The sequence below is a fragment of the Rhinopithecus bieti genome, unplaced genomic scaffold (assembly GCF_001698545.2).
Source record: "Rhinopithecus bieti isolate Rb0 unplaced genomic scaffold, ASM169854v2 scaffold_21117, whole genome shotgun sequence".
NCBI classification, from domain to species: domain Eukaryota; kingdom Metazoa; phylum Chordata; class Mammalia; order Primates; family Cercopithecidae; genus Rhinopithecus; species Rhinopithecus bieti.
Window position 1 is genome coordinate 803,516 of NW_016810185.1, and position 26,437 is coordinate 829,952.

The 26,437-nt window shown below is 51.6% G+C and overlaps 1 protein-coding gene across 1 annotated transcript in view; it reads right to left on the reverse strand.

Annotated features, from left to right (window-relative positions):
• Positions 1-3,424: 3,424 nt before the first annotated feature.
• The window catches only part of TNS1 (tensin 1), a 181,236-nt gene continuing 158,223 nt past the window's right edge, over positions 3,425-26,437 (reverse strand). The window contains 12 exon segments of the mRNA XM_017891571.1: positions 3,425-8,250; positions 14,017-14,049; positions 14,509-14,577; positions 15,460-15,628; positions 15,883-15,954; positions 18,002-18,079; positions 18,849-18,941; positions 19,318-19,449; positions 20,544-20,630; positions 23,317-23,826; positions 23,829-23,868; positions 23,871-24,390. Coding sequence (XP_017747060.1) covers positions 8,106-8,250; positions 14,017-14,049; positions 14,509-14,577; positions 15,460-15,628; positions 15,883-15,954; positions 18,002-18,079; positions 18,849-18,941; positions 19,318-19,449; positions 20,544-20,630; positions 23,317-23,826; positions 23,829-23,868; positions 23,871-24,390 — 1,948 coding nt within the window. The 3' untranslated portion in view covers positions 3,425-8,105.

A 26,437-nucleotide genomic window follows, 5' to 3' on the forward strand; every position in this document is an offset into this window, starting at 1 on the left:
TGTTCCTGCCTCTTCCAAGGCTGGACTCTCTTCACACCCTGCACACCTTGTACAACCAGAGTTATCCTGCTCATCAGGACCAGGACTGGTCCCTACTGGCCTCGGCCAGCCCCAGGCAGCAGAGATTCCAGAATCTCATCAATAAGGCAAGCACCCAAGGTGAGGTCTAGGGCTGCCTCTCTCCCATGGAGACCCACACTGGGTCCTCATATTTCAGGTGGTGTTGAGGCAGAGCCGGGGTCTGAGCGTCTCAGCCTGGCCTAGTCCCAGCAAGAGACACACATGCAAGCAGCTCGAACTTCAGCACTCACGCAGATTTTCTGGGGATCTGGCTAACATAAAGATTCTTATCTGCAGGCCTGGGGTGAGGCCAAAGGTCCTGTCTTTCCTGTAAGCACCAGGTGATACTGATGCCAATGGTATAGGGGCCACACTCTGCATAGAAAATGCAAAGGCGGCTGGGCGCGTTTAATCATGCCTGTAATCCCAGGACTTTGGGAGGCTGAGACAGGCAGATCACGTGAGGTCACAAGTTCAAGACCAGCCTGGCCAACATGGTGAACCCTCATCTCTACCAAAAATACAAAAATTAGCCAGGAGTGGTGGCGTGTGCCTGTAATCCCAGCTACTCAGGAGGCTGAGGCAAAAGAATCACTTGAACCTGGGAGGCGGAGGTTGCAGTGAGCTGAGATCGCACCACTGAGCTCCAGTCTCCTGGGTGATGGAGTGAGATTCTGTCTCAAAAAAAAAAAAAAAAAAAGAAAGAAAGAAAAAAAGAAAAGAAAAAGAAAAAAGAAAGAAAATGCAAAGGTCTTTGGGTATTCTGTGTGATAATGTGTGTCAGGAGAGCTGCCCTTCCTCACCCAGAGCCCTCCGCTGCAGCCCCGTCCACTTCCTTCTCCTTGAGGCACCAGGAGCACAGCCACCACACTGCTGAGTCCCCTCCAAGGCCAGCTGCATCAGCTCGGCTCACAGGCCATAGCTTGTCTCTCTCATCAGACACTCCTCCCCTGTACCAGGCCAACCCCCGAGGTACCTACATCCCTCCACAGCTGGACAGTGTCAAGGGATGGCCTCCTGACCTCCCCCATCACACACCCAGGAGCCCTGGTCCACTCCCTGGGAAGCCAGCCTACAGCCTAGCCCGTGACCCCCTATCTGACCAGTGACATCAGTTTGGTTTCCCGCTTGCCCATGGCTCATCAGAGTTTGTCTCTCCCCTCGGAAGCCAGCCCTGAGAGTGGAGAAAGAGGCAAGAACTAGGAAGAGCCTGGCTGAGAAGTCAGCTCGCCTGGGTTCGTATCCTGGCTGGGCCACTTACCCCAGCTCTGTGATTTTGAGCAAGTGTCTTCACCTCTTTGAACTGCAGTTTCTTCATCTGTGAAATGAGGACAAGGATAGCCCTTACCTCTCAGGTGCACATGCATAAGAAATGATACCCAAGTGCTTAGCACAGGCTCTGGCACTTAGCAGGTGTTGGCTGAATGCCAGCGTTCACCAGTGGTGATACCGAGTACCAGCTCTTCCAGCTACTTCACGGTTTTGAAGTACCTACTTCACGGTTTTGTTGGGATGACTCGGCATGACGATATCTAACAGATAGCAGGGTGCAAGACATGTTCAGTCTCCATCTTGGACAGGGTCTGAGTTTCCTGTGTCTTGTATCCCTCATAGCAACAGGTTTCAAAGTATGATCTGGAGACCCCAGGGGTCCCTGAGACCCTTTCAGGAGTGCTGAGGTCAAAACCATTTTCATAATGCTATTAAGCCATTATTTGACTTTTTGCTCATTTTCCCACAAGTATACAGTGTTTTCCAGAGGCCCATGATGGGTGATATTGCAACAGATTGTATGCAGAAACTGATATAAGAATCTGGCTGTCTCCTGGTAAGCCAGACATGAATAGGCCTTTAAAAAATGCAAAGCACATGGTGGCTCACGCCTGTTATCCCAGCACTTTGGGATGCCAAGGAGAGAGGATTGCTTGAGCCCAGGAGTTCGAGACCAGCCTGAGCAGCATAGTGAAACTCTTTTGTACAAAAAAATATATATATTAAAAAATTAGCCAGGTATGGTGGCACACACCTGTGGTCCCAGCTCCTTGGGGGCTAAGGTGCGAGGATCACTTGAACCTAGGAGGTTCCCTAGTCATAGCAAGCTATGATTGTGCCACTACACTCCAGCCTGGGCAACAGAGCAAGACCCTGTCTCAAAAAATAATAATAATAATAATGCAAAGCAAAGTCACCCTTCTCACCCAGTGCTTTTTGTTTTAGAAAATATTATTTTCACAAAATGATATCTATATTAACATGTGAAGAATTTATTGCTATGGAAGTGAATTAAGTATTTTAGTGTTCTCATTTTAATTTATACTATGGTAAAAGATGAAAAGATATAATCATTCTAAACAAAAGCCCTTTGGGGTCCTGAATAATTTTAAGAATGTAAAGGAATCCCAAGACCCAAAAACTTGAGAAGGCCGCCCACAGGAGGACCATGAGGGTCACTGAGGGCTCAGCACAAACCTGCTCAAATAAGCTGATCCAAGCCCCCCTCCAGCCACACGGTGAGCTCAGGGGAGAGCTTGCACCATGTCATTGAGTATTTTGGATCTCCCAGAGACCCCTGTGCTGTGCTAGGCGTGCCTCAATAGGTACCACTCCCAAACTTTCTGAATTCCAAAGAATTCACCCAGGAACCCTGGGCCTGGTGCACGAGTGAACCACACATTTGCCACTTGATGGGCACCAGCCCTGAGAGATGTTGCCTGACAACCCGTGTTCCCCCTCTCTCTGACAGACCTCACCCCTTCCGGGATCAACCACTTCCCCATTCTCAGTCCCCGTAGTTTCAGGAGGCTCCAGAGGCAGTTGCATGACCCAGATCCGGATAGAGTGATTGGTTTCGAGTTAATCATATGAGCCTGGCAGGATCCAGATCAGAGCCAATGAGCACGTGTCCCCGTTTCTTGCTGAGAACATTGGGAGAAAAGAGCCCTCTTCTCCTAGGGCTATCGAGCTGGTGCGATGGAAGCCCAGAGCATCTGAGGGCACTGCCGCTCAGATACAGCTTGCCTGAAAGTTAAGCCAACTCAGACCCAAGTGATGGGGACGAATTCCTGATTCTACCATTTGAGCTCTTAAATGCAGCTAGGCCCGGACTTCTCAGTCACTTGGGCCAAGAAACTTATTTTTTTCTTAAACAAGTTTGAGTTGAGTTTCTCTTCCAGCTGAAAGAGTCTGAATGAATAAACACATGGAACCAGAACCACAATGCGGATGGTGGGGAAGCCGCTGGGAGGATTTGAGCTGTCCACCAGAGGCATTGCTGAAGCCCACCTGGATCTCTGAAGAGGCCCCTTTTTGCCCACCAGAGACGTGGCAGACCCCTGTCCAAACAACACAGATATATAACGGCACAGAGTTTTCTTTAACTTTATCATTTATAAAGCCATACAATGCATCGCAAAGAAACAAAGCAGCTGTACAGGAGTGGGGACGCGTCAGTGTACAATACATTCATGTCCAGGATAAGGAGCATACACCAGGATTTATACACGGTGGCAGCGGCTATAGGCACGATGATACAAAATATAAAGTATATTTCCATCTATATAAATACACAGCTGGGGTGGGGGAGGATACTGGGTGATCTTGTTTCTCTCGCAGAGGGCCTGGGAGGCAGGGAGGGTGGTGGGAAGGGATTTCTTACATTTGTTCTGAATGACGGGTCTGAAGGGAGGAGAGAAATGGGGAAACACAGCCTGCACACACTGATGTGCTCTCACACACGCGCACAAAACAAACATAGACACAGGAGAGTTTCAAACGGCTTAACACTGACTGGAAAACAAGCTTGCGACATCCCTCTACAGTAACTCCACTGCTGGCAAGAGCCCAGGCGTGGGATATGAACAGAGGTCCTCCAACATTTTGGACATTTGAGGACAGAGGGGCCAAGAGGGATGAGGCCCCCACCCTGCCCCTCTGGGTGGCCCACTTCTCACCTGGGCCATCGCTGAGACTCCACCAATTGGTTGCCCTACAGGCCTCACCTCCTGATTCCCCTCACTGCTGGGCAACATTGAACTTGAAGTTCCATTGCCCAGCACCTCCAACCCCTACCCCCAAGTTCCCTAAAGAGATGAGCAAAACACACGCACATACATACATCCACACTTGCACATGCACACACACGTCCTGTGTTACCACTGGCCAAGGAAACGCAAGTCTCAGGATTCCAGGGCCTGGACCTCGGGTAAAGGGCTGCTCTGGGACTCCGCCCCCTAACCTCTTGGAGGACCCCGAGTGTGGGGGCAGAATTGGGTGTCTCCCTTGACTCACATGATCTCCCCAGGTCCTAAAACTGGAAAAAAAAAAAAAAAAAAAAAAAGGAGAAGATGCAGGAGGCAGGAGTGATGGACAAAAGTGAGAGTGAGACTAAAAAGTGGGAGTGAGACTAGATTTGATCACACTCACCACCCTTCTGTGTTCCCTGGACAGCATGTTCCCCTGGAGCCCCTGTGCAGGCTCATCAGAACAAGGCAGAATCCCCTACTCACCAACCTCTTGAGAGCCCTTTATAGGGGCATCACACTTGTCCAGAAGGACTGCCCCTCCTGCTCTCACACAACCACTGGCCCCTCCATCCCTCTCCTGGCCAGTCTCGGAAGACCCAGGGGGCCTCAAAAGCCAGGGGGGAAGGAATCCTGGCCATTGGTGTCCACAGCTTTCAGAGCTACTGGAGGAGAGGCTCAGATGAGGTGGCTCAAAGGCCTTTCCCAAACTTAGAATGTGATGTATCTGTCCCTCAAGTGCCTGGCTAAATAAGAGAGCCAGAACACCATGCTAGCGGGCTGATCAAACTGCTCACTTCCTCCCTGTTTTCCTTCTCTGGTCCCCTCTCCATTGTTTTCTCCCCCAGTCCTTCCCTCTTGCTCCCCTTGGCAAAGAGCCACATGGAGCTCACTGGGCCCCTCCCCCAGCTGAAAGGACGTGACCCTCCTCTGCCCTCTTCCCTCCAGACATCCAGCTGGACAGCTGGCTGCAGCACGGGACTGAGCCTGCTGGGGTCTGCGTCGCTGCGATGGCCATGACTCCCCAGCTTTTTCTTGCCCATCTTCTCCCAGACCCTTTCCCATCCCAGCCCATGTTCAAGGCCAGACAGTGCTCTCCTGGCTGACACACAGATTCAACAATAAACAACAGTAAAATAGATTGAGGGAGGGAGAAGACAGAAGAGGATAAACATTTACAAAATAATAATTAGTAAAAGTGCTTTCTTTTAAAGGAAATCTTTGGCAAGAATATACTGCAATGCGGAGTGGTGTGTGCGTGGAGTGGTGTGTGCGTGTAGGTGTGTACATTACTGCACAGCTCCCTGTGACACAGGAGGGCTCTGGTGCAGGGCCCAGAGGTGGGGCCACTGTGGGGACTGGGAAACCCTTCCTCATCATTCACCTTGAAAGGCCACACTCTCAGAAACTGACTCCTTCCGCAGGGATGCTGGGAGGGAGTTACCAGCTTTCTGGCATCAGCGGGTCCTCCCGCAGGGGCACACACAGCTCAGGCTGGAATGGAGGGGCTGGTCATGCATGCAAGGTGGGCTGCAGTGGGTGGTGAGGAAGAGGAAAGCGACTATGAAAGCTGACCCCAGACTCAGTCCCGGGCACCAGCCAGGCTGCTTGAAGGGTCTGATACACCGCCCAGCCTCAAGTATGGACAGAACATCCATGCCAGGAAGAGGCTCCTGGGCTGTCCAGTGGGAGATGAGATATTTACAAAGGAAGGGGATGGGAAATATCTCCTATCTTGGGAGATAACTGGGGTTTGCTAGGGAATGAGGAGAGGGGGAAACCCAGATATTTGGCTTGAATATCTCAGAAGGAAGAGCACTTTGGAGGGACTTCAGTCACCAGGCACAAGGTTTCACTCTGGGAAGCAGGGGGTGGCCGGTGGGGCCTCTGCCTCTGCTCTCCACCTTCTGCAGAAACCCTCCTTTCCAACTCCCTGAAATAGAAAGTCCACACTGACACAGCTCCTTGGAGGAGAAAAAATACAAAAGGCACACACACACCTATGTGTGCCATACACACCCATGTCCCCGCATGCTCACACATTCACTCAGGCCTGCAGAGGCAGGGACAGCTCCCCACCCATCCTGGGAGCTGACTGCTGGGCCGCTGGCTTGCTGAAGAGTAATGGGGCCAAAGGGTGGAACATATGCAACCCCTCCCAATGCTGAGCCCCACACAGTCTAGGGAAGGCCAAGGCCAGGGCAAGGAGAACCTGGCTGCTCCAAGAACAAAGGCCCCCTACACTTCAGGCTTTACTTACATATGTAAAAAGGGATAGGAATTGGTTTATACCCAGGGAAGGCAATAAAGCAATATGGAAAAACAATAAATACTTCTTGTCAATTTACCTATTCTTTTTTAGCCTTTTCTTACATTTTATTAGCTTACAGATTCTGTCAGTATGTCTCATGTATATATTATATATTTATATATCAGTACAATGCCTTTCTCTAGGGGACCCCCATAGGCTTAAGAATGGAGTCCTGGTGAATTTTCCATTCTGGCTTAGAGTCCTTAAATGGTGGTCAGGTGTCTTCCCAACTGTCCAGTGGACCTTAGGCCCTTTGGCCCAAGTGCAAGCCTTCTGCCCTCTGCTGCATGGGCAGTGTGGCTCAGCTGGGGAAACCAAGGCAGAAAGGGTGACAGCGAGGTTTGGCATTGTAGGTAGGTGATACGGTGTACAGGTAGCAGCCCCAGGAGCTCTGCTGAGGTCAGAGGGTGCCTGCAAAAGCCAGACCCTAAAACACTTACAGAGGGGAGGATAAGGACTCCAGGTTTCTCCCCTGAGCCTCACTGAGCAGGAAGCAGGTTCCCCAGGGTGAATTCCAACACAGGGACCCTGCAGAATAGAACAGGGCTGGGCAGAGCAGGAAGGCTCAATCCCCAGCCCCTGAAAAGGCATCATGCAGGTAAGCAGGTCTGATTAAGGCTGGTCCTGGGGCATGAAACCCAAGAACAGGGCTGAGAGGTGGCAGCTAAGGCAGAGTCCAGGACCCCAGCAGGAGCAAATTGCCTTCCTTGCTGCTGAGCCACAGGCCTTGGGGAAGACACTCCGGGCTCAACAGCTGCCTGTTCTGACAGATCTCTTCGTATGGACACACATATTTCTACCTCCTCAAACCAAAGCTCCAGCCTTCTGGCCAAGGCGGGACAGGGTGATGCCATTGCAGACCCTCCCACTCCTGCTGGGGTCTTTGCAGAGGAGAAGGGTCTGGCGGCACCCAGGGCCACTAGACCACTAGAGTGCAGGTGCAGGCACCGGGAGAGAGCCTCTGCCACCCACAGCTTGGTTGTTTGTCCCTCCCCTGCTGCCCTGCCACCGCCAACCCTAATCTTTGGACAATATGCATGTGTGTCTACAAACACATGGGACAAGGACAAGCCGAGCTGTTTATAATTCGAGTGGATAAAGGCAGAACTAGATCAATGTGTGAGGATGTGGGTGCAGACACACACCCACACGACAATATAGTGAAGGCACAGCAAAGAGACCTGAGGTGCCTTAGGTCTGAGATACTTTCAAGCAAACAAGTTCTGCCACTTGATGTCTCACGGTGACTGTTTGGTTTGACAACCTACCCTACAGGTGGCCAGAAAAAGATTCACCCAGCTTGATTTCCCCTTGCAAAGCAGTTGAGTTAAGGAGACAGAGCTTTTCCATCCACCCCCCAAAAATTGTGGATTCCCAAGGAGGTTTGTTCCTTCTCTTTTGAGGACATCCGTCTTCTCAGGGTAGGGAGGGGGTGTTAGGCGGACCTGGTTAGTTTTGGAGGCTTTGGGTTTTTGCAGTTTCCATCTACCCAGGGGAATCCAAGTTCTTCTCCTCCATCTTTTGCTTTCCCTCTTTCTCTCTCTCTCTTCCCCCTCCCCTCTGCAATTCACTTCCCTCTCCCCACGTTGCACTTTCTTCTCTCCTCCGAAATTGGCCCAAAGTCCTCCTTCTGGGTTCAAGAGTGGTCAGGATTCACGGGTCCCCTCCCCACGCGCCCCTTCCCCAAGGCACTGGCCCTGGGCAAGCAGCAGGGTTCATCTCTTTTGGCCGGCATTCAGCATGACCTTGGAGACAAAGTTGACGATGGCAGAGGCCGGCTGGTTTGGGTCAAGTTCAGCAAAGAGGTGGCAGGCATTGTCCGTGGTGCTGCCCTGCTTCCGGGCCACAAAGCCGAAGAGCCTGCAGGCAGGAGAGGGCAATGGGCATGAGGGGAGGGCAAATGGAACCCCAGGAGGTAGACAGCAGCCCAGGTGAGCAAGCTGGTCTCAGGCCAGCCTCTCTCCCCCATCCCTCCAGTAAGCCTCAGCATCAGGGACTCGGAGAGGCACAGAAGAGAATCCTCTGTGCACTCCCCTGACCGCAAGCCAAGGCCTGGAAACAGTGTCCCGCCTTGTTTAAGGATGGGCAGAAATCCCCCTTGGAGGGGTGCGAGGGAAGCTGCAGGGGACTGACAAAGCTGGATAGTGAGGGGTGGGGAGGAGACCAAAATAAAATGGGAACATTCCTAGACAGGCCTCTCCCCGCCCATCCCAGCCCTACCCCTACTGACTGTTCTGACACACAACATGTATGCCAATCAGGAAAGTGCTGTCTGCCTGCAAAGAGCTCGGCCTCCTCAGACACCACAAAGTCAGGGAGACAAAGGTCAAGTAGTTCACACCTCTTCACACACACACTTATTCTTCCTGGGCTTAAGAACTTTGGAAGCCAGAAAATAAAAAGGGAAGGTGGACCCCACACCCATTCCCCACCCCTACCCGCAGGACTGGAGTGACCCAGTGTTCTCTTTGCAAAACAGAGTTAAAAATATGAGGGCAGAGAACAGAATGTGAGCTCAGGCCCCCTCCCAGCTAGCATGTTGCTAATTAGAGCGAGATGGGGAAATGAGGACAGCTGGAGATTCCGATGGAATCCCTTCTCCCTACCGCAGGACCAGGGCAGCTAAAGTTAGCAAAGCGGGATTCGGCTGTTCGCTGTGTGCCATACACACCACCACACTCATACACACCATCACACACATACCATCACACACACACCTACCACACACATACACACCACCCACATACACACCCCACACACACCACCACACACACACACACACCCCATCACACACATACCACCACACACCACCACACTCATACACACCATCACACACACCACCACACCATCACACACGCACCTACCACACACATACACACACACCTACCACACACACACACACCACCCACATACACACCCCACACACACCACCACACACACACCATCACACACATACCACCACACACCACCACACTCATACACACCATCACACACATACCACCACACACACCTACCACACACATACCACCCACATACCACCACACACATACACACCCCACACATACCACCACACACACATACAGCACACACACCCCCCACACACACACCTACTACACACATACACACCACACACACCACACACATACACACCACCCACATACCACCACACTCATACACACCATCACACACACCACACACACACCTACCACAAACATACACACCCCACACACCACCACACACACACCTACCTACCACACACACACACACCTACCACACACATACACACCACACACCACCACACACATACACACCCCACATACACACCCCACATACACCACCACACACACATCACACACATACCACCACACAGCACCACACACACACCTACCACACACATACCACCCACATACCACCACACACATACAGCACACACACCACACACACACCTACCACACACATACACACCACACACCACCGCACACATACACACCCCACATACACACCCCACATACACCACCACACACACATCACACACATACCACCACACAGCACCACACACACACCTACCACACACATACCACCCACATACCACCACACACATACAGCACACACACCACACACACACCTACCACACACATACACACCACACACCACCGCACACATACACACCACCACACACACACCATCACACACATACCACCACACACCACCACACTCATACACACCATCACACACATACACACACACACCTACCACACACATACTCACCACACACCACCACACACATACACACCACCCACCTACACACCCCACACACACCACCACACACACACCATCACACACAGCACCACACACACACCTACCACACACATACCACCCACATACCACCACACACATACACACCCCACACACACACCATCACACACATACCACCACACACACATACAGCACACACACCACACACATACACACCCCACACACACACCATCACACACATACCACCACACACACATACAGCACACACACCACACACACACCTACCACACACATACACACCACACACCACCACACACATACACACCACCCACATACCACCACACACATACACACCCCACACACACCACCACACACAATCACATACCACCACACACACACCACACACACACCACCACACACACCTACCACACACATACACACCACCCACATACCACCACACACACACAGCACACAACACACACCACCACACACACACCACCCACATACCCCCCCACACACACCACCCACATACCATCGCACACATACACACCACACACATACACACCACCATCACACACACACACCATCACACACATACCACCACACACACACAGCACACACACCACACACACACTACACACACACCACACACATACCACCACACACATACACACCATCACACACACCACACACCACCACACTCATCACACCATCACACACCACCACACACACACCACATACATACACACCACCCAGCACCACACACATACACACCACACACATAACACCACACACACCACTACACACACACCTACCACACACACACACCACCACACACACCATCACACACACCACACACACCACCACACTCATCACATCATCACACACCACCACACACACACACCATATACATACACACCACCCACATACCACCACATACACACCACCACACACACCACACACACACCACCCACATACCACACACACCACACACACACATACACACCATCACACACACCACACACACCACCACACACATACACACCACCACACACATACACACCACCCACATACTACCACACAAACCACCACACACATACACACCATCACACCACCACGTACACACACCACACACACACTACCACACACATACCACACCACCCACATAACACCACACACACCACACACACTACCACACACATATACACCATCACACACACCAACACACACCACACACCACCATATACACACCATCACACACACCACACACACACCACCACACACATACCACCACATACATGCACCCCACCCACATACCACCACACAAACCACCACACACATACACACCATCACACCACCACGCACACACACCACACACATACACACCACCCACATACCACCACACAAACCACCACACATATACACACCCTCACACCCATACACACCATCACACACACACAACACACATATCACCACACACATACACCATCACACACATCACATGCACACATCACACACACACCACTGCACACACCACACACACACACCACTGCACACACCACACATACCACCACACACACACATACCACATACATGCATAAACCATGCATACATACATACACAGGCCACACACATACACAACATATACACGCCAAACAATACACACACAAACAACATATACGCACCCCCCCCCCCACACACACACACAATCCTGCATTTCCTACAGCTGTGCTCCCCCAGCCTTGTTTCAGGGGCCAGGAGCAACAGGGCCAAAGGTCTGGGGTAATGCCCAGGTGGAGCAGGGAGCTGGGGTCCACAGGGCAGCCCCCAGCATCTGCCTTTCCTGGCTGGCTCAGACCCTGAGAAGGGGTGGGGGTGATCCTGGCAGAGGGAGGAAGCATGCCAGCTCTGGCTGTGGGTGTCTACCAGGACGGAGACCCAGCAACTGCACCTGACTGGAGCACCGAGCCTGCCCTCCCCTGATATTCCTTTCAGTTGTGGCTCCCAGGCTCCCGCAATAGACCAATCCTGTCATCTGCCACAAGGAATAGATCCAGGCAAGAAGCCTCAGCCCCTAAGGGCAGGAGGGAGCCCTTGCAAGATCCCAAGAGCTAACATCTCCTTGAATTTTGCACCTGAGATCCCTGGCTGGCCTCGCCTTGTCCCTGTCACGATTCCCTGTTAGCCCACTGCCCTGCTCAGCCTCTCCCTGCGGCCTCTGCCCCACCCATCAAAGCCTCTTCAGCAGGAGGCTCAACTCAAAACCAGCTCCTGAAGGAGGAAAAGAGGTATTTCCAGGCTTAGGGGCCCAGCTCCCTTCTGTCCCTGACCCTCTCCCCTCGCAGGGCCCTGTGGTGAGTGAGCACAAGCACCTTCAAACACGAAGTTCCAGCCTGCCGCCGTGGCCAGCAGAGACATGGGAGATGCAGGGACTCAAAGCACTGATGACCCTATGAAGCCTGGACAGGGCTGAGCCCTACCATCCCACATGGCCTCTCCTAAGCCACCATCACTGATCATGTGATAGACTAGTCAGTCCATTCATTTGGACTGAGGCATCCTCACTAGCCTCCTCCTGCCTCTGCTCTTCCAGCCTCCGTTCTCTCATTTCTTCACTCAACAAATATTTACCAGCCTCCCCGTGTGCCAGACATGGCCCTTCCCTCAAGGAGCCTGCAGTCTGGTGGCCATGAGGCCCCTCCCCTGAAATAGTCCCTCCTACTCCCATTCTCATTTTGACCTGTCCAAATTGAACCTGTCTTTGAAGACCCATCCTTAAATATCTGCTCTTTCCACCTCTCTGAGGTGCTAATGTGTTCTCTTGCATGAGCTCCCCAGATGTAAGCTGAACTCTCTTGCTGCCTCTCCCTCCCTTGCAACTGACATATTTTTTAACAGTGAACGTTTTGTTTTTCTAAAGCAACCTTGTATGAAGGTGGCATGTATAAAGGTGAAAGCAGTATTTTACAGCTATAAACAGCGATCCAAATGCATGACATTTACCTATTATAAAGTCAATCAGTGAGGATAATAGGGTTGTTGGAATAATCCTGACAAAGTGAAAAGTGGATGACAGATCATAGTGACAGTCTCATGTCAGCTTCAGACCCCAGGTTATGCCTATATTTTGTTTTGGTTTTGTGATTGTGAGAAACCCTAGTTCCTACTGATAGACAACTGCAACGAGCAGCAGAGCTTTCCCTCCCTTCTGAACACCAGGTGCAATCCAAGGATACTAGGATCCTTAGAACACAGTTCGAAATTCACAGAAGCATCTTAGTGCTATTTAGACATCTATCTTATCTGCTGTGCCAATGGGCCTCCTGAGGGCAGGGTCAGAGACCCAAGCAGGATCTGAGTTCCTTGGAGGCCCCTAGGACGTGTCCACTGGATGGAGGAATCCACCCAAAGGTCCCAGGCCATCCCCAGAATTCAGACCTTCTGGGCTCCACATTCTAGTAAGGCTGTCTTGCTCGGCCACAAGACTCACAGGAAAGCCCAAAAAAGCAAGAACAAGAATAAAGGCAGCTAGAATTGGGGGAGAAAAGATCATGTAAGCAACCCCTGCCCCACTTCCATTGCTTCCAATGAGACTCTGTTTTCTGTCCACTTCCTGCCATCCCTGCTGCTTCTGACCCTGGGAGAGTGAAGGTGGCTAGACCAGAGGCTGGGCCTCTGGCCTGGAGGAAGGACAAGGCAAAAGGCCTGTATGCCTGGTCAAGCTTCACTTGGAAGCTGAGTGACCTTGGCACAAAGATTTTTGCTGCTCCTTCCCTACCCCTGGCCCTGGTTTCTACATGAGCCCCGTGCTTCCCTCGCTGTGAAGTACAAAGGCCAGCCTGCTGGGTGGGGGTAAGAAGTCACACTTACTTAGCAGGGGCACCACCCTCTGTTTTCATCCACCTGTGGAGAGAAAGTGGACTTAGGGTAAATCACCGTACTTTCTCCCTAGAGCCCAGCCCCACACACACCCAGACCTTCTGCAGGAAGGCAGGGGACCGACTCCCCATTCCCAGGGGACAGGAGCTGCCCAAGCTCACACAGAGATGCATTCAAGGTGGAGAGAACACTGCAGCCTGCCTCCTGAGGGGCTCTCCCATCGTGGAGAGGAGAGGCAGGTTCAGGGTCAGGGCATGACAGAAGGGGTGGCCATGGGCACTGAGTCCCTAGGAGAGTCCCCATATCTATAGCGGGAAAGACTCAAAAGATGCCCAACACGATTATTCACACATGGGCAGACCTTCCAGCTGAATGGAGAATGTACACACATGCACACACACACGCACATGCACATGCATGCACCCACACAAACATCAGTGTTAGAGAGCTGTGTGGGAGGGAAGCTGTGTGCAAGAGACTTACTTTCTTTCCTGTGGATCCAGGTCACAGAAGGTGACAGTATTGAGGGGGTAGTGGCGTCTGAAAAAGAGCCTGCAGCACAGACATCAGATAAACAGAGAATGAGTGCTGAAGGGGCTGCTTTTCCCCTCCTTCCACCAGCAGGTCAGGCCACCCTTCCACCGTCTGTGGCTATCACAGGTCCACACAACCTCTCTCTTATGAGCAAGATGGCCTGAGCTGCTGACACTGGCAACCTAAGCAATGTACAGAGACAGATATGCCATAGAATCATCCCAAATGCCAGGGGCTGGGAAAGGAAGAAACTGGCACTGAGGAATAGGAAATGTGGGGAGGGGTTGGAAGAAGAAGCAAAGAGGCTGGGGTCACTGTTAGGAGAGAGTTCAAGTGGATGAGTTGTGCTCCTAGAAAGCAGGTCCTTTTTATCAGTTGTATTTATAGCCATATACGCAATGCTGGCAAATTCTCACAGAAGGATGGATGAATGGGTGGATGGATAGATGGAGATATAGATGGATGAAGGGAAAAATGGGTGGTCAGGAATAGATGAGGGATGAATGAATGCAGGGATGGATAGATGGATAGATGGATGCATGGATGGATGGATGGATGGATGGATGGATGGATGGATGGATGGACGGATGGATAGATGCATGGATGGATGGATGGATGGATGGATGGATGGATGGATGGATGCATCGGATGGATGGATAGATGCCCATGGATGGATGGATGGATGGATGGATGCATGGATGCATGGATGGATGCTAGGATGGATGCATGGATGGATAAGTAGCTGGGTAGATGGGAGGTAGATGCAAGATAGATGGACAGGAGGGTAGATGAGCAGTTGGGTGCAAGGAATTAATCAATTGGTAAATGGATGGGTACATGGATGAACAGATGGGTCACAGGAAGGAGAACCCCACCCAAGAGCAGGCAGGGGAGTCTTACTTTCTCTGGTTGTCAGTCAGAGTGATTCCCTGGGCAGAGACTTTGAAGTGAACGATGGTGGCAGCTGGCGTGGGGTCTGCAGCCAGTGTCTCAGATGTGGCTTTGGAAATGGCCTGTGGCCCAGTGAGTGACTCCATGTCCACAGAGTTGACGAAGAGCACATTGCAGGCTGGAAGAAACCAACCCAAGGGGGAGTCATGGGAGCCGGGGTGGGTGAGGACATTAACCCAGATCCATTCTTCAGGGAGAAGGTAGCAGATAAATTTCAGGCTAGCCTTGAGCCAAGGCATCTGCACATAGAAATGTGATCTTCCCGGAGACATTTGGGCCTGGAGAGACCTCCAGCCTGCATCTGCAGGAGGGATCAGGGCAGGAAGGCAGAAAGGAAGGCCTGGGCATGGGTAGTTTCAGGTGACCACTCACCTGCCCCTTGTTTCAGCAGGTCTGCTGTTGAATTGGCAGGGCCGGAGCTATCTTTCGATTCATCTGTGGGGTCTGAGACAAAAATTCAGTAGGAATTAAAACCCTAGAGCTGGAAAGAAGCACAAGTTTGGCTGGGCTGAAGGTGAGCTCTGCAACTCTTTGGTGCAAGGGACGTTGCTTTTCATACCAGAACATGGCAGTCAGCCCTGAGTTAGGCTCAGTCTGAATGTTTGATGATTGCTCTAAGCAGCCAGCACACTGGTTGTGAGCTCTGGAGTCCAGCAGAACTGGGCTCAAACTCTCACCCCAGCACTTACTAAGTATCTATAAAACAAAGAAGATGATCATGGTACCCATGTCACTGGGTTTTTGAGAGATTCCATGTACAATTTAGCCAGTGCTTAACATAAAGCAAGCCTTCAAGTGACAATTGGCATTGCTGTTATTGTTTTGCATTGATATATCTTTGTGTAGGTCAATAAATCCTCTAATTTCCCTAATTCATTAAACCATTGATCCAGCATAACTCTAATTCCAACGTTAATAAGAATTGAGTGATGGACATATTAGCTTGATTTAACCCACAATGTATGCATTTATCAAAACATCACATTGTACATGGTAGATAATTTTTTTTTTTTAAACAAAATCCTGCTCTGTCACCCAGGCTGGAGTGCAGTAGCGTGATCACAGCTCACTGCAGCCTCAAACTCCCAGGCTTTAGCGGATTCTCCCACATTAGCCTCCAGAGTAGCTGGGACTACAGGCATGAGCCACCATGCCTGGCTAATTTTTTTACTCTTCTGTAAAAACAGGGTCTTCTGATCTTGTCCAGGCTGGTCTTGAATGCCTCACTTCAAGCAATCCTTCCACCTCAGCCTCCCAAAGTTCTGAAGTTATAGGCATGAGCCATCATGCCCAGCCAATATTTGCATTTTTAACAAGTCCCCAGGAGATGCTGATGCTGTCGGTCTAGGCCCATACTTCGAAAACGACAGGTTTATACAATCTAAATATTAAACAGTTTTTTAATTGCTGAACTACTATGGTAAATTCCATAGGAATATAATTCAATTCACGTCTGAATTGTGTCATTGGTTAATAGTGCTATTTAGGTTGTATTTGAACTTATAAGCTAATAATGTTGGTCCATTACCATTAATAGTTCAATGAACTGAATTGGATAAATAGAAATTGTCCAAAAATACTAGAGGTGTTATGTGTGGGCATAGCCCCAGGAGCTCCAAGAAAGACTAGAAAAAATCCTAGGGCCACAGCCTAGGAGTGCTTCTGAAGGTCCTATTGTTGAACAGAGAGAGTGGGGAGAAGGCAGCCCAGCTCCCAGTTCCGAGACCTTGCACCGGGGGTGAGGCCAATGACCCTCAGGTGAGCCCTGTGTCTCTGAGGGCTGGGCAATAGAGGCCTATGCTGGGAGGAGTTCCAGGTGCCCACCTGCCATGCTCCAGGGCTGATGCGCCTCCATGAGAGAAGCTGAACACCCCCTCCCCAGCCCTGCCATCTCACTCAAATTCTCATCCTGCATGTCCTCATGCTCTTGGAGTCCATTCCAACTTCCCACAATCAAAAGAGGACTTGTTCTTCCCTAACAGCTCAGCGTCCCCTCAGTCAGGGAGCACCCTCCCAGCACACAGATTAGAAAATCCAGCGACATCGAGGCACTGCCTTCCCTTTCCTGAGGCTGCTCTCTCCTCTCCATCCAGACCAACCCCCCAATACCTCAGTCTGCCTCCCCGCTCTCTTCCCCAGACGCCCATCTCATCCTCCAGGACATGTCTCCTGTCCCCTACTTCTCCTATCTCCTGTCATCCCTGGGATGACATGTGGTCTGAAGATTCCATATGAATTTCTTCACACAGAGGGTTTTCCTGAATAATCTGGCAAGTCCATTTATGTATGTTCCTTGAGTCAAGCTTTTTCATAATTTTTTTCTTCTTTTTTAATAGGAAAAAAAGGAGAGTAATTTTTGAGTTTCTCCAGATTGGTAAAATGATGTGTGTCCTCCAGCCCTGGCCCATGTCCAGAGTGGCTGGCAGGATCAAGACATGATGGGGGCCAGCTCAAAGGTGTGGGTGGTGAGCCAAGAGTCTCACGTTCCTACCTCGATTTGGAATGACCAGCTTGCAAGGCAGGGCCAATGGGATGATAGAGTGCTGGTAGACAAGGGCAGACAGCGATCCTGCAGGGAAGCAGACAGCACGTCAGGGGCAGCGATACTGGAAGTCAGAGGGGAAACCTCCACCTCACCCTCATCCCGATACACACGATCTTCCATTTCTTTGTTAACTCTACCTCAATCCACCAACAAAGCTGAAAATTCACACCCTCTTGTTTAACAAGATCCAAAAGAGAAGATTCCCAAGGTTCACTCCAGCAGTCATAAAGTTACCTAACAACTTTCCTTTGCAGAAAGTTCCTCCTAACATTGCTCCTAACTCGCCCCAGTTACTGGGGCTCCTCTGAGAACAGGGCAGAAGGATCAGAGAATTGTGGGATCCAATCCCAGCTCAGTCACATCTCACCTGTTGGTTCTCAGGTAAGTGTAACTTTGATGACTCTCATTTTTTCATGTGTCAATTCCTCCCTATTAGGGAGGATGACCCCTACCAAACAGGATGGTTGTGAGGCCAGACGTGATAGAAGGTGCTGGGACAGTGACATTCACATGGTAGGTGGTCAATTAAGGCAGCTGATTTTACTATTGTTACTCCAGTTATAATGAGAACAAGTCCCAGCTGGGTAGGACAAATACAGAATGCAGTTTGGCAGAATTAGGAGCCGCACTGCAGAGGGAGACAAGCCTCCATTCATTTTCTCTGTGGAATTTACGACAAGGGTGGCTGGCAGAGCCTGTCAGAAAGAACTTGGGGTCAGACCCCTGGAGGAACCCAGGACAGGGCCAAGACTCAGGCCAGACTGTAGAGACGGGGGCAGCAGGGACAGCTCACCGAAGTTTGGCTCATTGGGGCAACCCTTGAGCTTGACTCCTCTGGGGCCGGTCTCTATCAGAAAATGCCTGACCAGCTCATGGGTCATGTCTCCTAGGACAAAGAGAAAGAAATGAGGCTCAGTCCCTTCCCATGGCTTCCTCCCACCACCTCTCAAGACTGCTTCAAAACTTCTGCAGTATGCAGGGCCAAGATGGGAGAAATGGCCGAAGAGAGAACGTGACTGGAGCCCCACGGACTGCAGAGCCCTCTGCTGCTCTCCCACCCCTCAGGAAACACATGGCAGGCACCCAATCTCCTGCTTTCCCCATCTTTGACCCCAACCATCGCCAAGCCCAAGACACCCTCTTCCGAAGAGTCTGATGGGAGTTAGGGTCCTGCACAGCACCCTGGGTCCCTCCAGCACCTCCAGGTTTAGCAACTGTAAAGCTCACCTTGTCCTGAGCCCCGTTCTGGGAGATGAGGTTACCTTTTTTATTCTGCTGCATGATGGTTGGAGGTGGTGAAGACACCTTCATGGCCAGCCCGTAGGCGCCTCGGAAGGAGTGACTGTCACGGATGATGAAGGCCCCCGGCTCCTGGTCCTTGAGGAGTGCGATGGCTGCATGGGGAAGGGACAAGGAGAGGGGAGGAAGCAAGACATTGGTGGCACTAGTTTTACTTAAGTCTCACTGAGCCTACCGACTTTTGTTCTTTCTTAGGTGAGACAACGTTCTTTGAAGTTAGAATTTAACTACTCCTAAGGGTCTTCCTGTACTCTGGTTGGCAAACTTATTCTGTTGGGTTTTTTGTTTTTGTGAGACCGGGCCTCACTCGGTCACTCAGCCTGGCATGCAGGCACAATCATGGCTCACTGCAGCCTGGACCTCCTGGGCTCAAGGGATCCTCCCACCTCAGCCTCTCCAGTAGCTGGGACCACAGGCCACTGTTCAGCATGTGCCATTTTGCCTGGCTAATTTTCTTTTTTCTTTTTTTTGTAGATTCAGGATCTCACTATGTTGCCCTGTGTGGTCTTCAACTCCTGGCCCCAAGCGATCCCCCTGCCTTGGCCTCCTGAAATGCTGGGATTACAGGTGTGCGCCACTACACCCAGCTGGCAAACTTACTCTGTAAATGGCCAGAGAGTAAATACTTCAGGCTTCGCAGGCCATGCAGCCTCTGCTACAACTACTCCACTCTGCCACTGCAGCAGGACAGCAGCACAGCGAGGATGCAAGCCAGCAGATGTGGATGCGCCCCAATAAAACTTCATTTACAAAAGCAGGCAGCATCCAGATTTGACCCACGGGTTGCCGTTGCTGACCCCTGTCCCACACCCAGACAGGCTTCCCCTGAGAATCATTCCCACATTCCCAACTTTGTTCTCTCTCTCTGTAAAATGCAAAAACCTCCCACATGAGGCAGACAGAGAGCTAAAGTTTCATGTTATCTTGGCAGACCTTTTACTTTGCCCAGGAAAACCAAGGCTTTGCTGTTTTTAAGAACCCTTCCAAGAAGTGTCTACAACCACTGCTTCTGTGTTCCCACACTTCACTGCGGGAAGTGCTTCCTACTATCTAACTTCAACCCCAGCCCCCTCTGTGATGACCCCCTGCTACAAAGAGGACTGAATTTGCCTCTGTTCCTTGCCCAGGGAAGACACAGGAGGCCTCAGCCAGCTATGACCTCTGATGGACCACAGAGCCCAGCACTCACCCTGCTCCCTGGAGATCTCAGGCTTGTACCAATACTTAGAAGTATCCTGGACAAACTTCACTTTAGCCCGTGTCTCCGGGCTGTTGTCTAAAGCAGGAGAAGGGACGAAAGTGTTATGGGTTAAATTGTGTTCGCCCAAAACATACATCAAAGTCTTGACCCCAGTGCTTGTGAATTTGACCTTATTTGGATATAGGGTCTTTGCAGATGTAGACAAATTAAGATGAGGTCACGCAGGATTAGGGTGAGCCTTAATCCAGTATGCCTGTAGGCCTGGTGTCCTTACAAGGAGAGTAGACAGAGATATACACAGGGGAGAGCACCATGGAAGGTGCAGGCAGATACTGGGGTGATGCGTCTACATGCCAAGGGACACCAAGGATGCTGGCGGCCACAAGAAACTGGGAGAGCGGTCTGGGACAGATTCTCCCACAGAACATCAGGAAGGAGCTAACCTTGCCAACACCTTGATTTTGGACTTCTAGCCTCCAGAACTGTGAGAGAACACATTTCTGTCATTTTTAAGCCACTAAGCACATGGTCCTTTGTTATGGCAGCCCCAGGAAACTGACATCAAAAGCTGATGTCCTCGAACACACAGTGGAAGGGACCTTCGGCCTCCTCATCCATCCCCTATCCCCTGCCCGCCCTCTGGGTGGCTGAGCCACCTCCTGGTGGAGGGCCTGGCACTGCATTCTTGCAGAGACCACCGAAAGCCTCCCTCTACCCCATGTCCCTGTTTCCCTAGAAGACTGTGACTAAACCCTTCCTACAGCTTTTCTCCCATGGGCTAAAACGCTTGCTTCTAGAACCTTTCTCCACAGGCTCAGTTTCTCAACTTCAGCATACACACCATGAAGATGAGGGCAGAAAGATCCATTTCTGCCCCCTTTTCCCCAGGCCCCTCCTCACTTTCCACAGGGAAAGCCTATGTTCTGCATCACAAAGCACAAAAAAAAACACTTCTCTTTGGATTAAACAGGTGATAGCTGGCCTAGAATCTAGAGGCCATCTACTGCATGTCGGGCACCCCGCTTCTCAGGCAGACAACACCCCCACACACACCCATGCCCAGACTCTTTGCAGACCTTGAGAATTTGTTGTAGAACATGAGATTCTGGAGGGAGCTCAGACAGGACAGAGTCCAACTGCCTAATTTTACATATAAGGAGAAATTCAGAGATGAGAAGTGACTTGCCCAAGTCACACAGATGGTGACCTTGGTAAGAGGCCCTAGCAGCCAGTTTAGGACCAGCTAAACTGGATCTTCCTGTCTAAGCATCAGGATGTGTGGCCCTCACTCTCAACCTCTTCCTTCAGCTTTTGGCACCAAAGAAAACCAAAAAAAAAGGGAGGGGAAATAGAAAAGATGAGGATTCCACATTTTTCCTCTCCTGTCTTCAGAGACAGAAGCTGGCATGAAAGACACTGTAAAGTTAAGAGAGCAGATCAGGAGACACAAGTTGTGTCTCCAGTGCTTAGTCAATTTCAACCTATGATTTACACTCCCTTATGCTTCTGGGATCTGTCTTCGGGCGAGCGTGAGGGGAGACGTCAGCTCCCTTTTCTGGCAGCTGTGTGCTGAAGAAGGTCTCTGGGTTAGTCAGCTGGGCCGTGCAACTGCTTCAGGCTGCCTTTCTCCGTCCGAAGCCCCAGGCCCCACTGCTGCCATGGCCTGTTTAATGAGCTGTCAGAGGCGGCTGCAGTCCCACGTGCCTTCCTGTGTTGACTCCAAAGGCTATTTTAAGCAGGGAAGATGGTGGGAAACAGGAAGTGTCCCAGCTACTAGACGTTTTGCATCCTTCAAGGAGAGGGGCTGGGAACCAGATGTCCCCGGGGGGCGGCAGGAAACAGGGGGTGCAGGGTCATTCTAGGTGTCCTGGCTTGGCAGGCTCAGAGCAGGATCTGAGAGTGATACCGGGAGAATATAGGCAGCTGGGGCCCATCTGAGGTGGCCCAAAACATTCTAAATCTGCCTCAAACATTCAGGGCCACGGTGCATACAGTCAAGTTAGAGGCTGGCCTTTGTGTTTAGACAATGAGCTATCTAAGTAGAGGCAAAGGTGGCAAGTTCTGACGATGGGTGAAGAATTCACTGTACAAACCTGCATGGGCTTCAGTGAAGTTCGGTCTTTGAGGAGTGATGTGGCCACTGCGGGGGTGGCAAAGGTATGGAGATCCAGGTTTGGAAGGCAGGTTTTCAAGGTCATGCTAAATAATGATGACCTCCCAAGATACGGACACATGATAAAGATAACTCCAATGATGCTTGAAGACCATTAGTTTTGGGGTGGCGTGGCCTGGATTGGAAGCCTGGCTCTGCCATTTCTTGACTGTATGATACTAGACAAGTGACAGAGCCTCTAAGCCTCAGTTTGTAAACTGGGGTTAATAATATTAATACCTACTTAACCAAGTGGCCAAGAAGCTTAAATGAGACAGTACTTAGCTCAGAGCCTGGCACACAGCATGTGCCCAGCAAGTGGTAATGGCTATGAGGATGATGATAATCATAACCATAATACTATTCATCATTATTCTTTTTATCATCCTCATCTGTATCTACATCCTCATCTCAGCATCCACAACCGCAGCACACTTATGGGGAAGACACCTCCAACTCTCCTTATACAGATAAACTAAGTCCTAGAAGTCAGAGATTCACCCAGGGTCGCCTGCCAAGGGAATGTTAGAACATTCACTGGGATAGATATTTCACTCTTGTACATACTTCATCAGCAGGAGAGGTGAAAATGGAAGGGGAGAGGCCCACCTGGCATGGAGTACTTGGAGAAGTCAGGCAGAGTGTGGGAGAAGGAGACAGTGCTGCCCCCGCTGGGACTGGACATGCCGCTGGCGACAGGCGAAGACACCTTCCCGTTGATGGTGGCATAGTTGGGGAGGCTGCCTGCCCGGTCTCCCACCGACATCCTTCGCTTCTCTGGCAAGGCCGGTGTTGGGCTCCCTTGCCGGAAGGCTGCTGAGTCTGGCGACGGGGAGGTGGCAGGGCTGCTCAGGCCAGGGTAGTAGGCAGGGGAGACAGGGAAGGAGGGCGTGGAAGGAGCCTGGTAGCCAGAGGCACTGCTCTGCCGGGACACTGTGGGTCTCCGATCCTCAGGGGTAGAGTAGCCACCATAGGCCACATGCCGGTCCAAGCAGGGGCTGCCAGGAACCACAGATCCAGACCCTCCCCAGGTGACGGCCCCAGGCTGGGGCTTCCAGGGCTGGCTTATGCATTGCTCATGGAGACTGGAGGCCAGGTTGCCTTGGTGAGCCCCAGGGGCCGGCCCAGGCTGGGAGCTCCCCGGGCGGTGGTGGCCGCATTTTGTGGGGGCCAGAAACCTGATAGGCCCCTGTTGGGTGCCGACCCAGGCTGGGGCTCCCCGGGGTGGTCGCTGCACTGCTCTGGGGGCTGGAGACCGTGCTACCATGGAAGCCAGTGCCTGGTGGACCCATCACCTGGCGATGGCTCAAACTGGGACTGCTGGGAGCAGCCATGCTGGGGTTGATGGCCCGCCGGCCGAAGCCAGGGCTAGGGGGAGTGTTGGTGCCCACTGTTCTGTGACGCGCCTGAGGGCTCCCAGGCACTGTGTGGACGCCAGCCACACTGAACTGAGCTCGGGCCTGGCTTTCCGGAGACGAGCTGAATTGCTGAAGTGAGTAGTCGGGGCTGCTGTAGCTACTGCCCACAGTCGGGAGAGGAGAAGAGCTCTGGTAGTGTCTCTGGGCAGATGGGCTGGGCTGTCCCAGGCTGCCGGAGCGGAAGCCAGACTCCAACAAAGGCTGGGTGGGTGTCCGGGGACCCTGGTCACTGCTCTCTCCAGATGGGAAACTCCCCACTGAAGTGCTGCAGAGAGATGGAGGGTTGCGATGTCAGCGGACAGAACTGAATGAAGGGTGGATTTACAGCGTGCTCTCTGCCCTCCCTCCAACCACAAACAATAGGAAGAATGGGCCCAATGGCAGTGCGGCAGGACATCAGAGTTTTATACGTTACCTTACAGAACCATCAGGGGAAGAAACTGAGGCTCAGGGAGATTAAGCAGTAGGCTTAGGACCACATTGCTTATAAAAGACCAGGGTTTCAACTTAGCTGTGTCTGATTCCCAAGCCCACGTCTTCCCCACTGCACCATGCTCACTCCTGAGCCATGTCAAAGTGAAGAGCCCTCTCCTATCGAAACTGGAGGTGGCTGTCATGATATAGCCTCCAGCATCACACAAATTCCCAGTGGAGTTTCCTGGCTCCTGTTCCTACTGGGGGTAGCCCTGCCTTGACTCAGTTTCCTCAAGTGTGATATCATCATCATTAAACATTGACTGAGAGTGCTAGAATTGGGCTTTCACTCCTGGATGGCTCCAAAAAAGCAAAGACAAGGAATCATAGAGGAAGGCTTCACATCAGGGGATTTCAGGTCATTATAAGGTCTGCTGTCCAGCCACTGGGGATGTGGCCACCAATGGAGAAAGCTGTCTTGCATGGTAATGAGGCTCCTGTCATTAGGAGCATTTAAGCAGAGGCTGACAGACTTACTGGCCTGAATGTTGTAGAAGGAATTTCCTGTAGATGAGATGAGCTCAGAGGTCACTACCAATTCTGACTCTGAAACAATTCAGTTCAGAGGAGACTATACCTGGGGTAATTGCCACAATCAAAGGTTCCCTTGTACAGTTAAGTCTAGGTCCGCATGGAGTGACATATGAGAGCATAGCAGTACAATGTGATGGCCAGTGAGTTTTTTTGCTTGTTGAAGCTTCTCCATGTGGAACATGACAGGGCTGGATTAGCTGACCCTGACTCCTTCTAGACCCAAATTTCTATCCATCTATGGTGAGAGAAACAAAGGTTGATGGGGGCCTTGCATACACTAGTAGCTGTAGGGAGGTAGCAGGTAGGCTGTGCACCAAGAACTCCCCATGGGGAGGGGTCCTTACTTAGCCAATGGTCCAAAACCTGGAGCTGCAGGCTGGAAGGATCTTGTGGTGGGCTGGCCCTCCCTGGGCCAGGTTGGATAAGCTCAGGTTCACGGGGTGATGTGAGTTTTTGGTCAGGAGTGTGCTCTTGGGCCAGGCAAGAGCCAAGGGTAAGGAGAAGGTCAGGGGCCAGGCTAGGGCAAAGTCTACTTTGCATCCCAGAAGGCACCAGAGCAGAAGGCCACCTCCTGGTATAATCCAGAATAAACTGGATTCTGAGGAGTGGGAGACAGAGTCAGGCTGAGCAGAGCAAGAGAAGGAGACACTAAAATGGAGTTCTGGAAGGTTAATCCCAGGGGAGAAAGGCTAGCTTCCTGGAAAGGGCCAACACTTCAGCAGGAGGGATTTGAGTGAGAAACAATGAACAGCTTGCTAATGCCAGGGCTCACTGAGCACCAACAACGGGTGGCTGGGGCAACTCAGGAAAATCCCGTTTCCTTTAAAACAGGAAATGTAACCCTCTGCCAGAGTCAGGCCTCCTGAGCAATGTAGCCTGCTGCCTGTTAAGAGGCTGGGGAGGGGGAATGCTTGGGTTAGAATCCAGAAGACAGCTGCCTCTGCTCATCTGCTCCCCTAGTCTTCCCATGGTACCCCCACTTGCAGGGGAGGCTCAGCATTGAGCCAATGTAGATAGTGCAGCAAACTGGACCCACTGGGCCTGGCAGGGTCATTTGCAGGCCCTGTGACATCCCAGGCTAGGGAGGGCAGTGGGCACAGTGAAGAAGGGATGGTCAGGGCAGAGTCTCCCCTCCTGGGGGGCGACACCTCCTGGATCCTCCTCCTTTGCCTGGCACTCGATGCCTTGCCTGAGCTGATCGCAACCCTCCTTTCTTATGTTGTCATCCCATCTCTGTGTCCCCTCCACCTTCACCCCCACTACCCCAGTCAAGCAGCTCCTTGCTGCACCCCTCCACTGAGTCT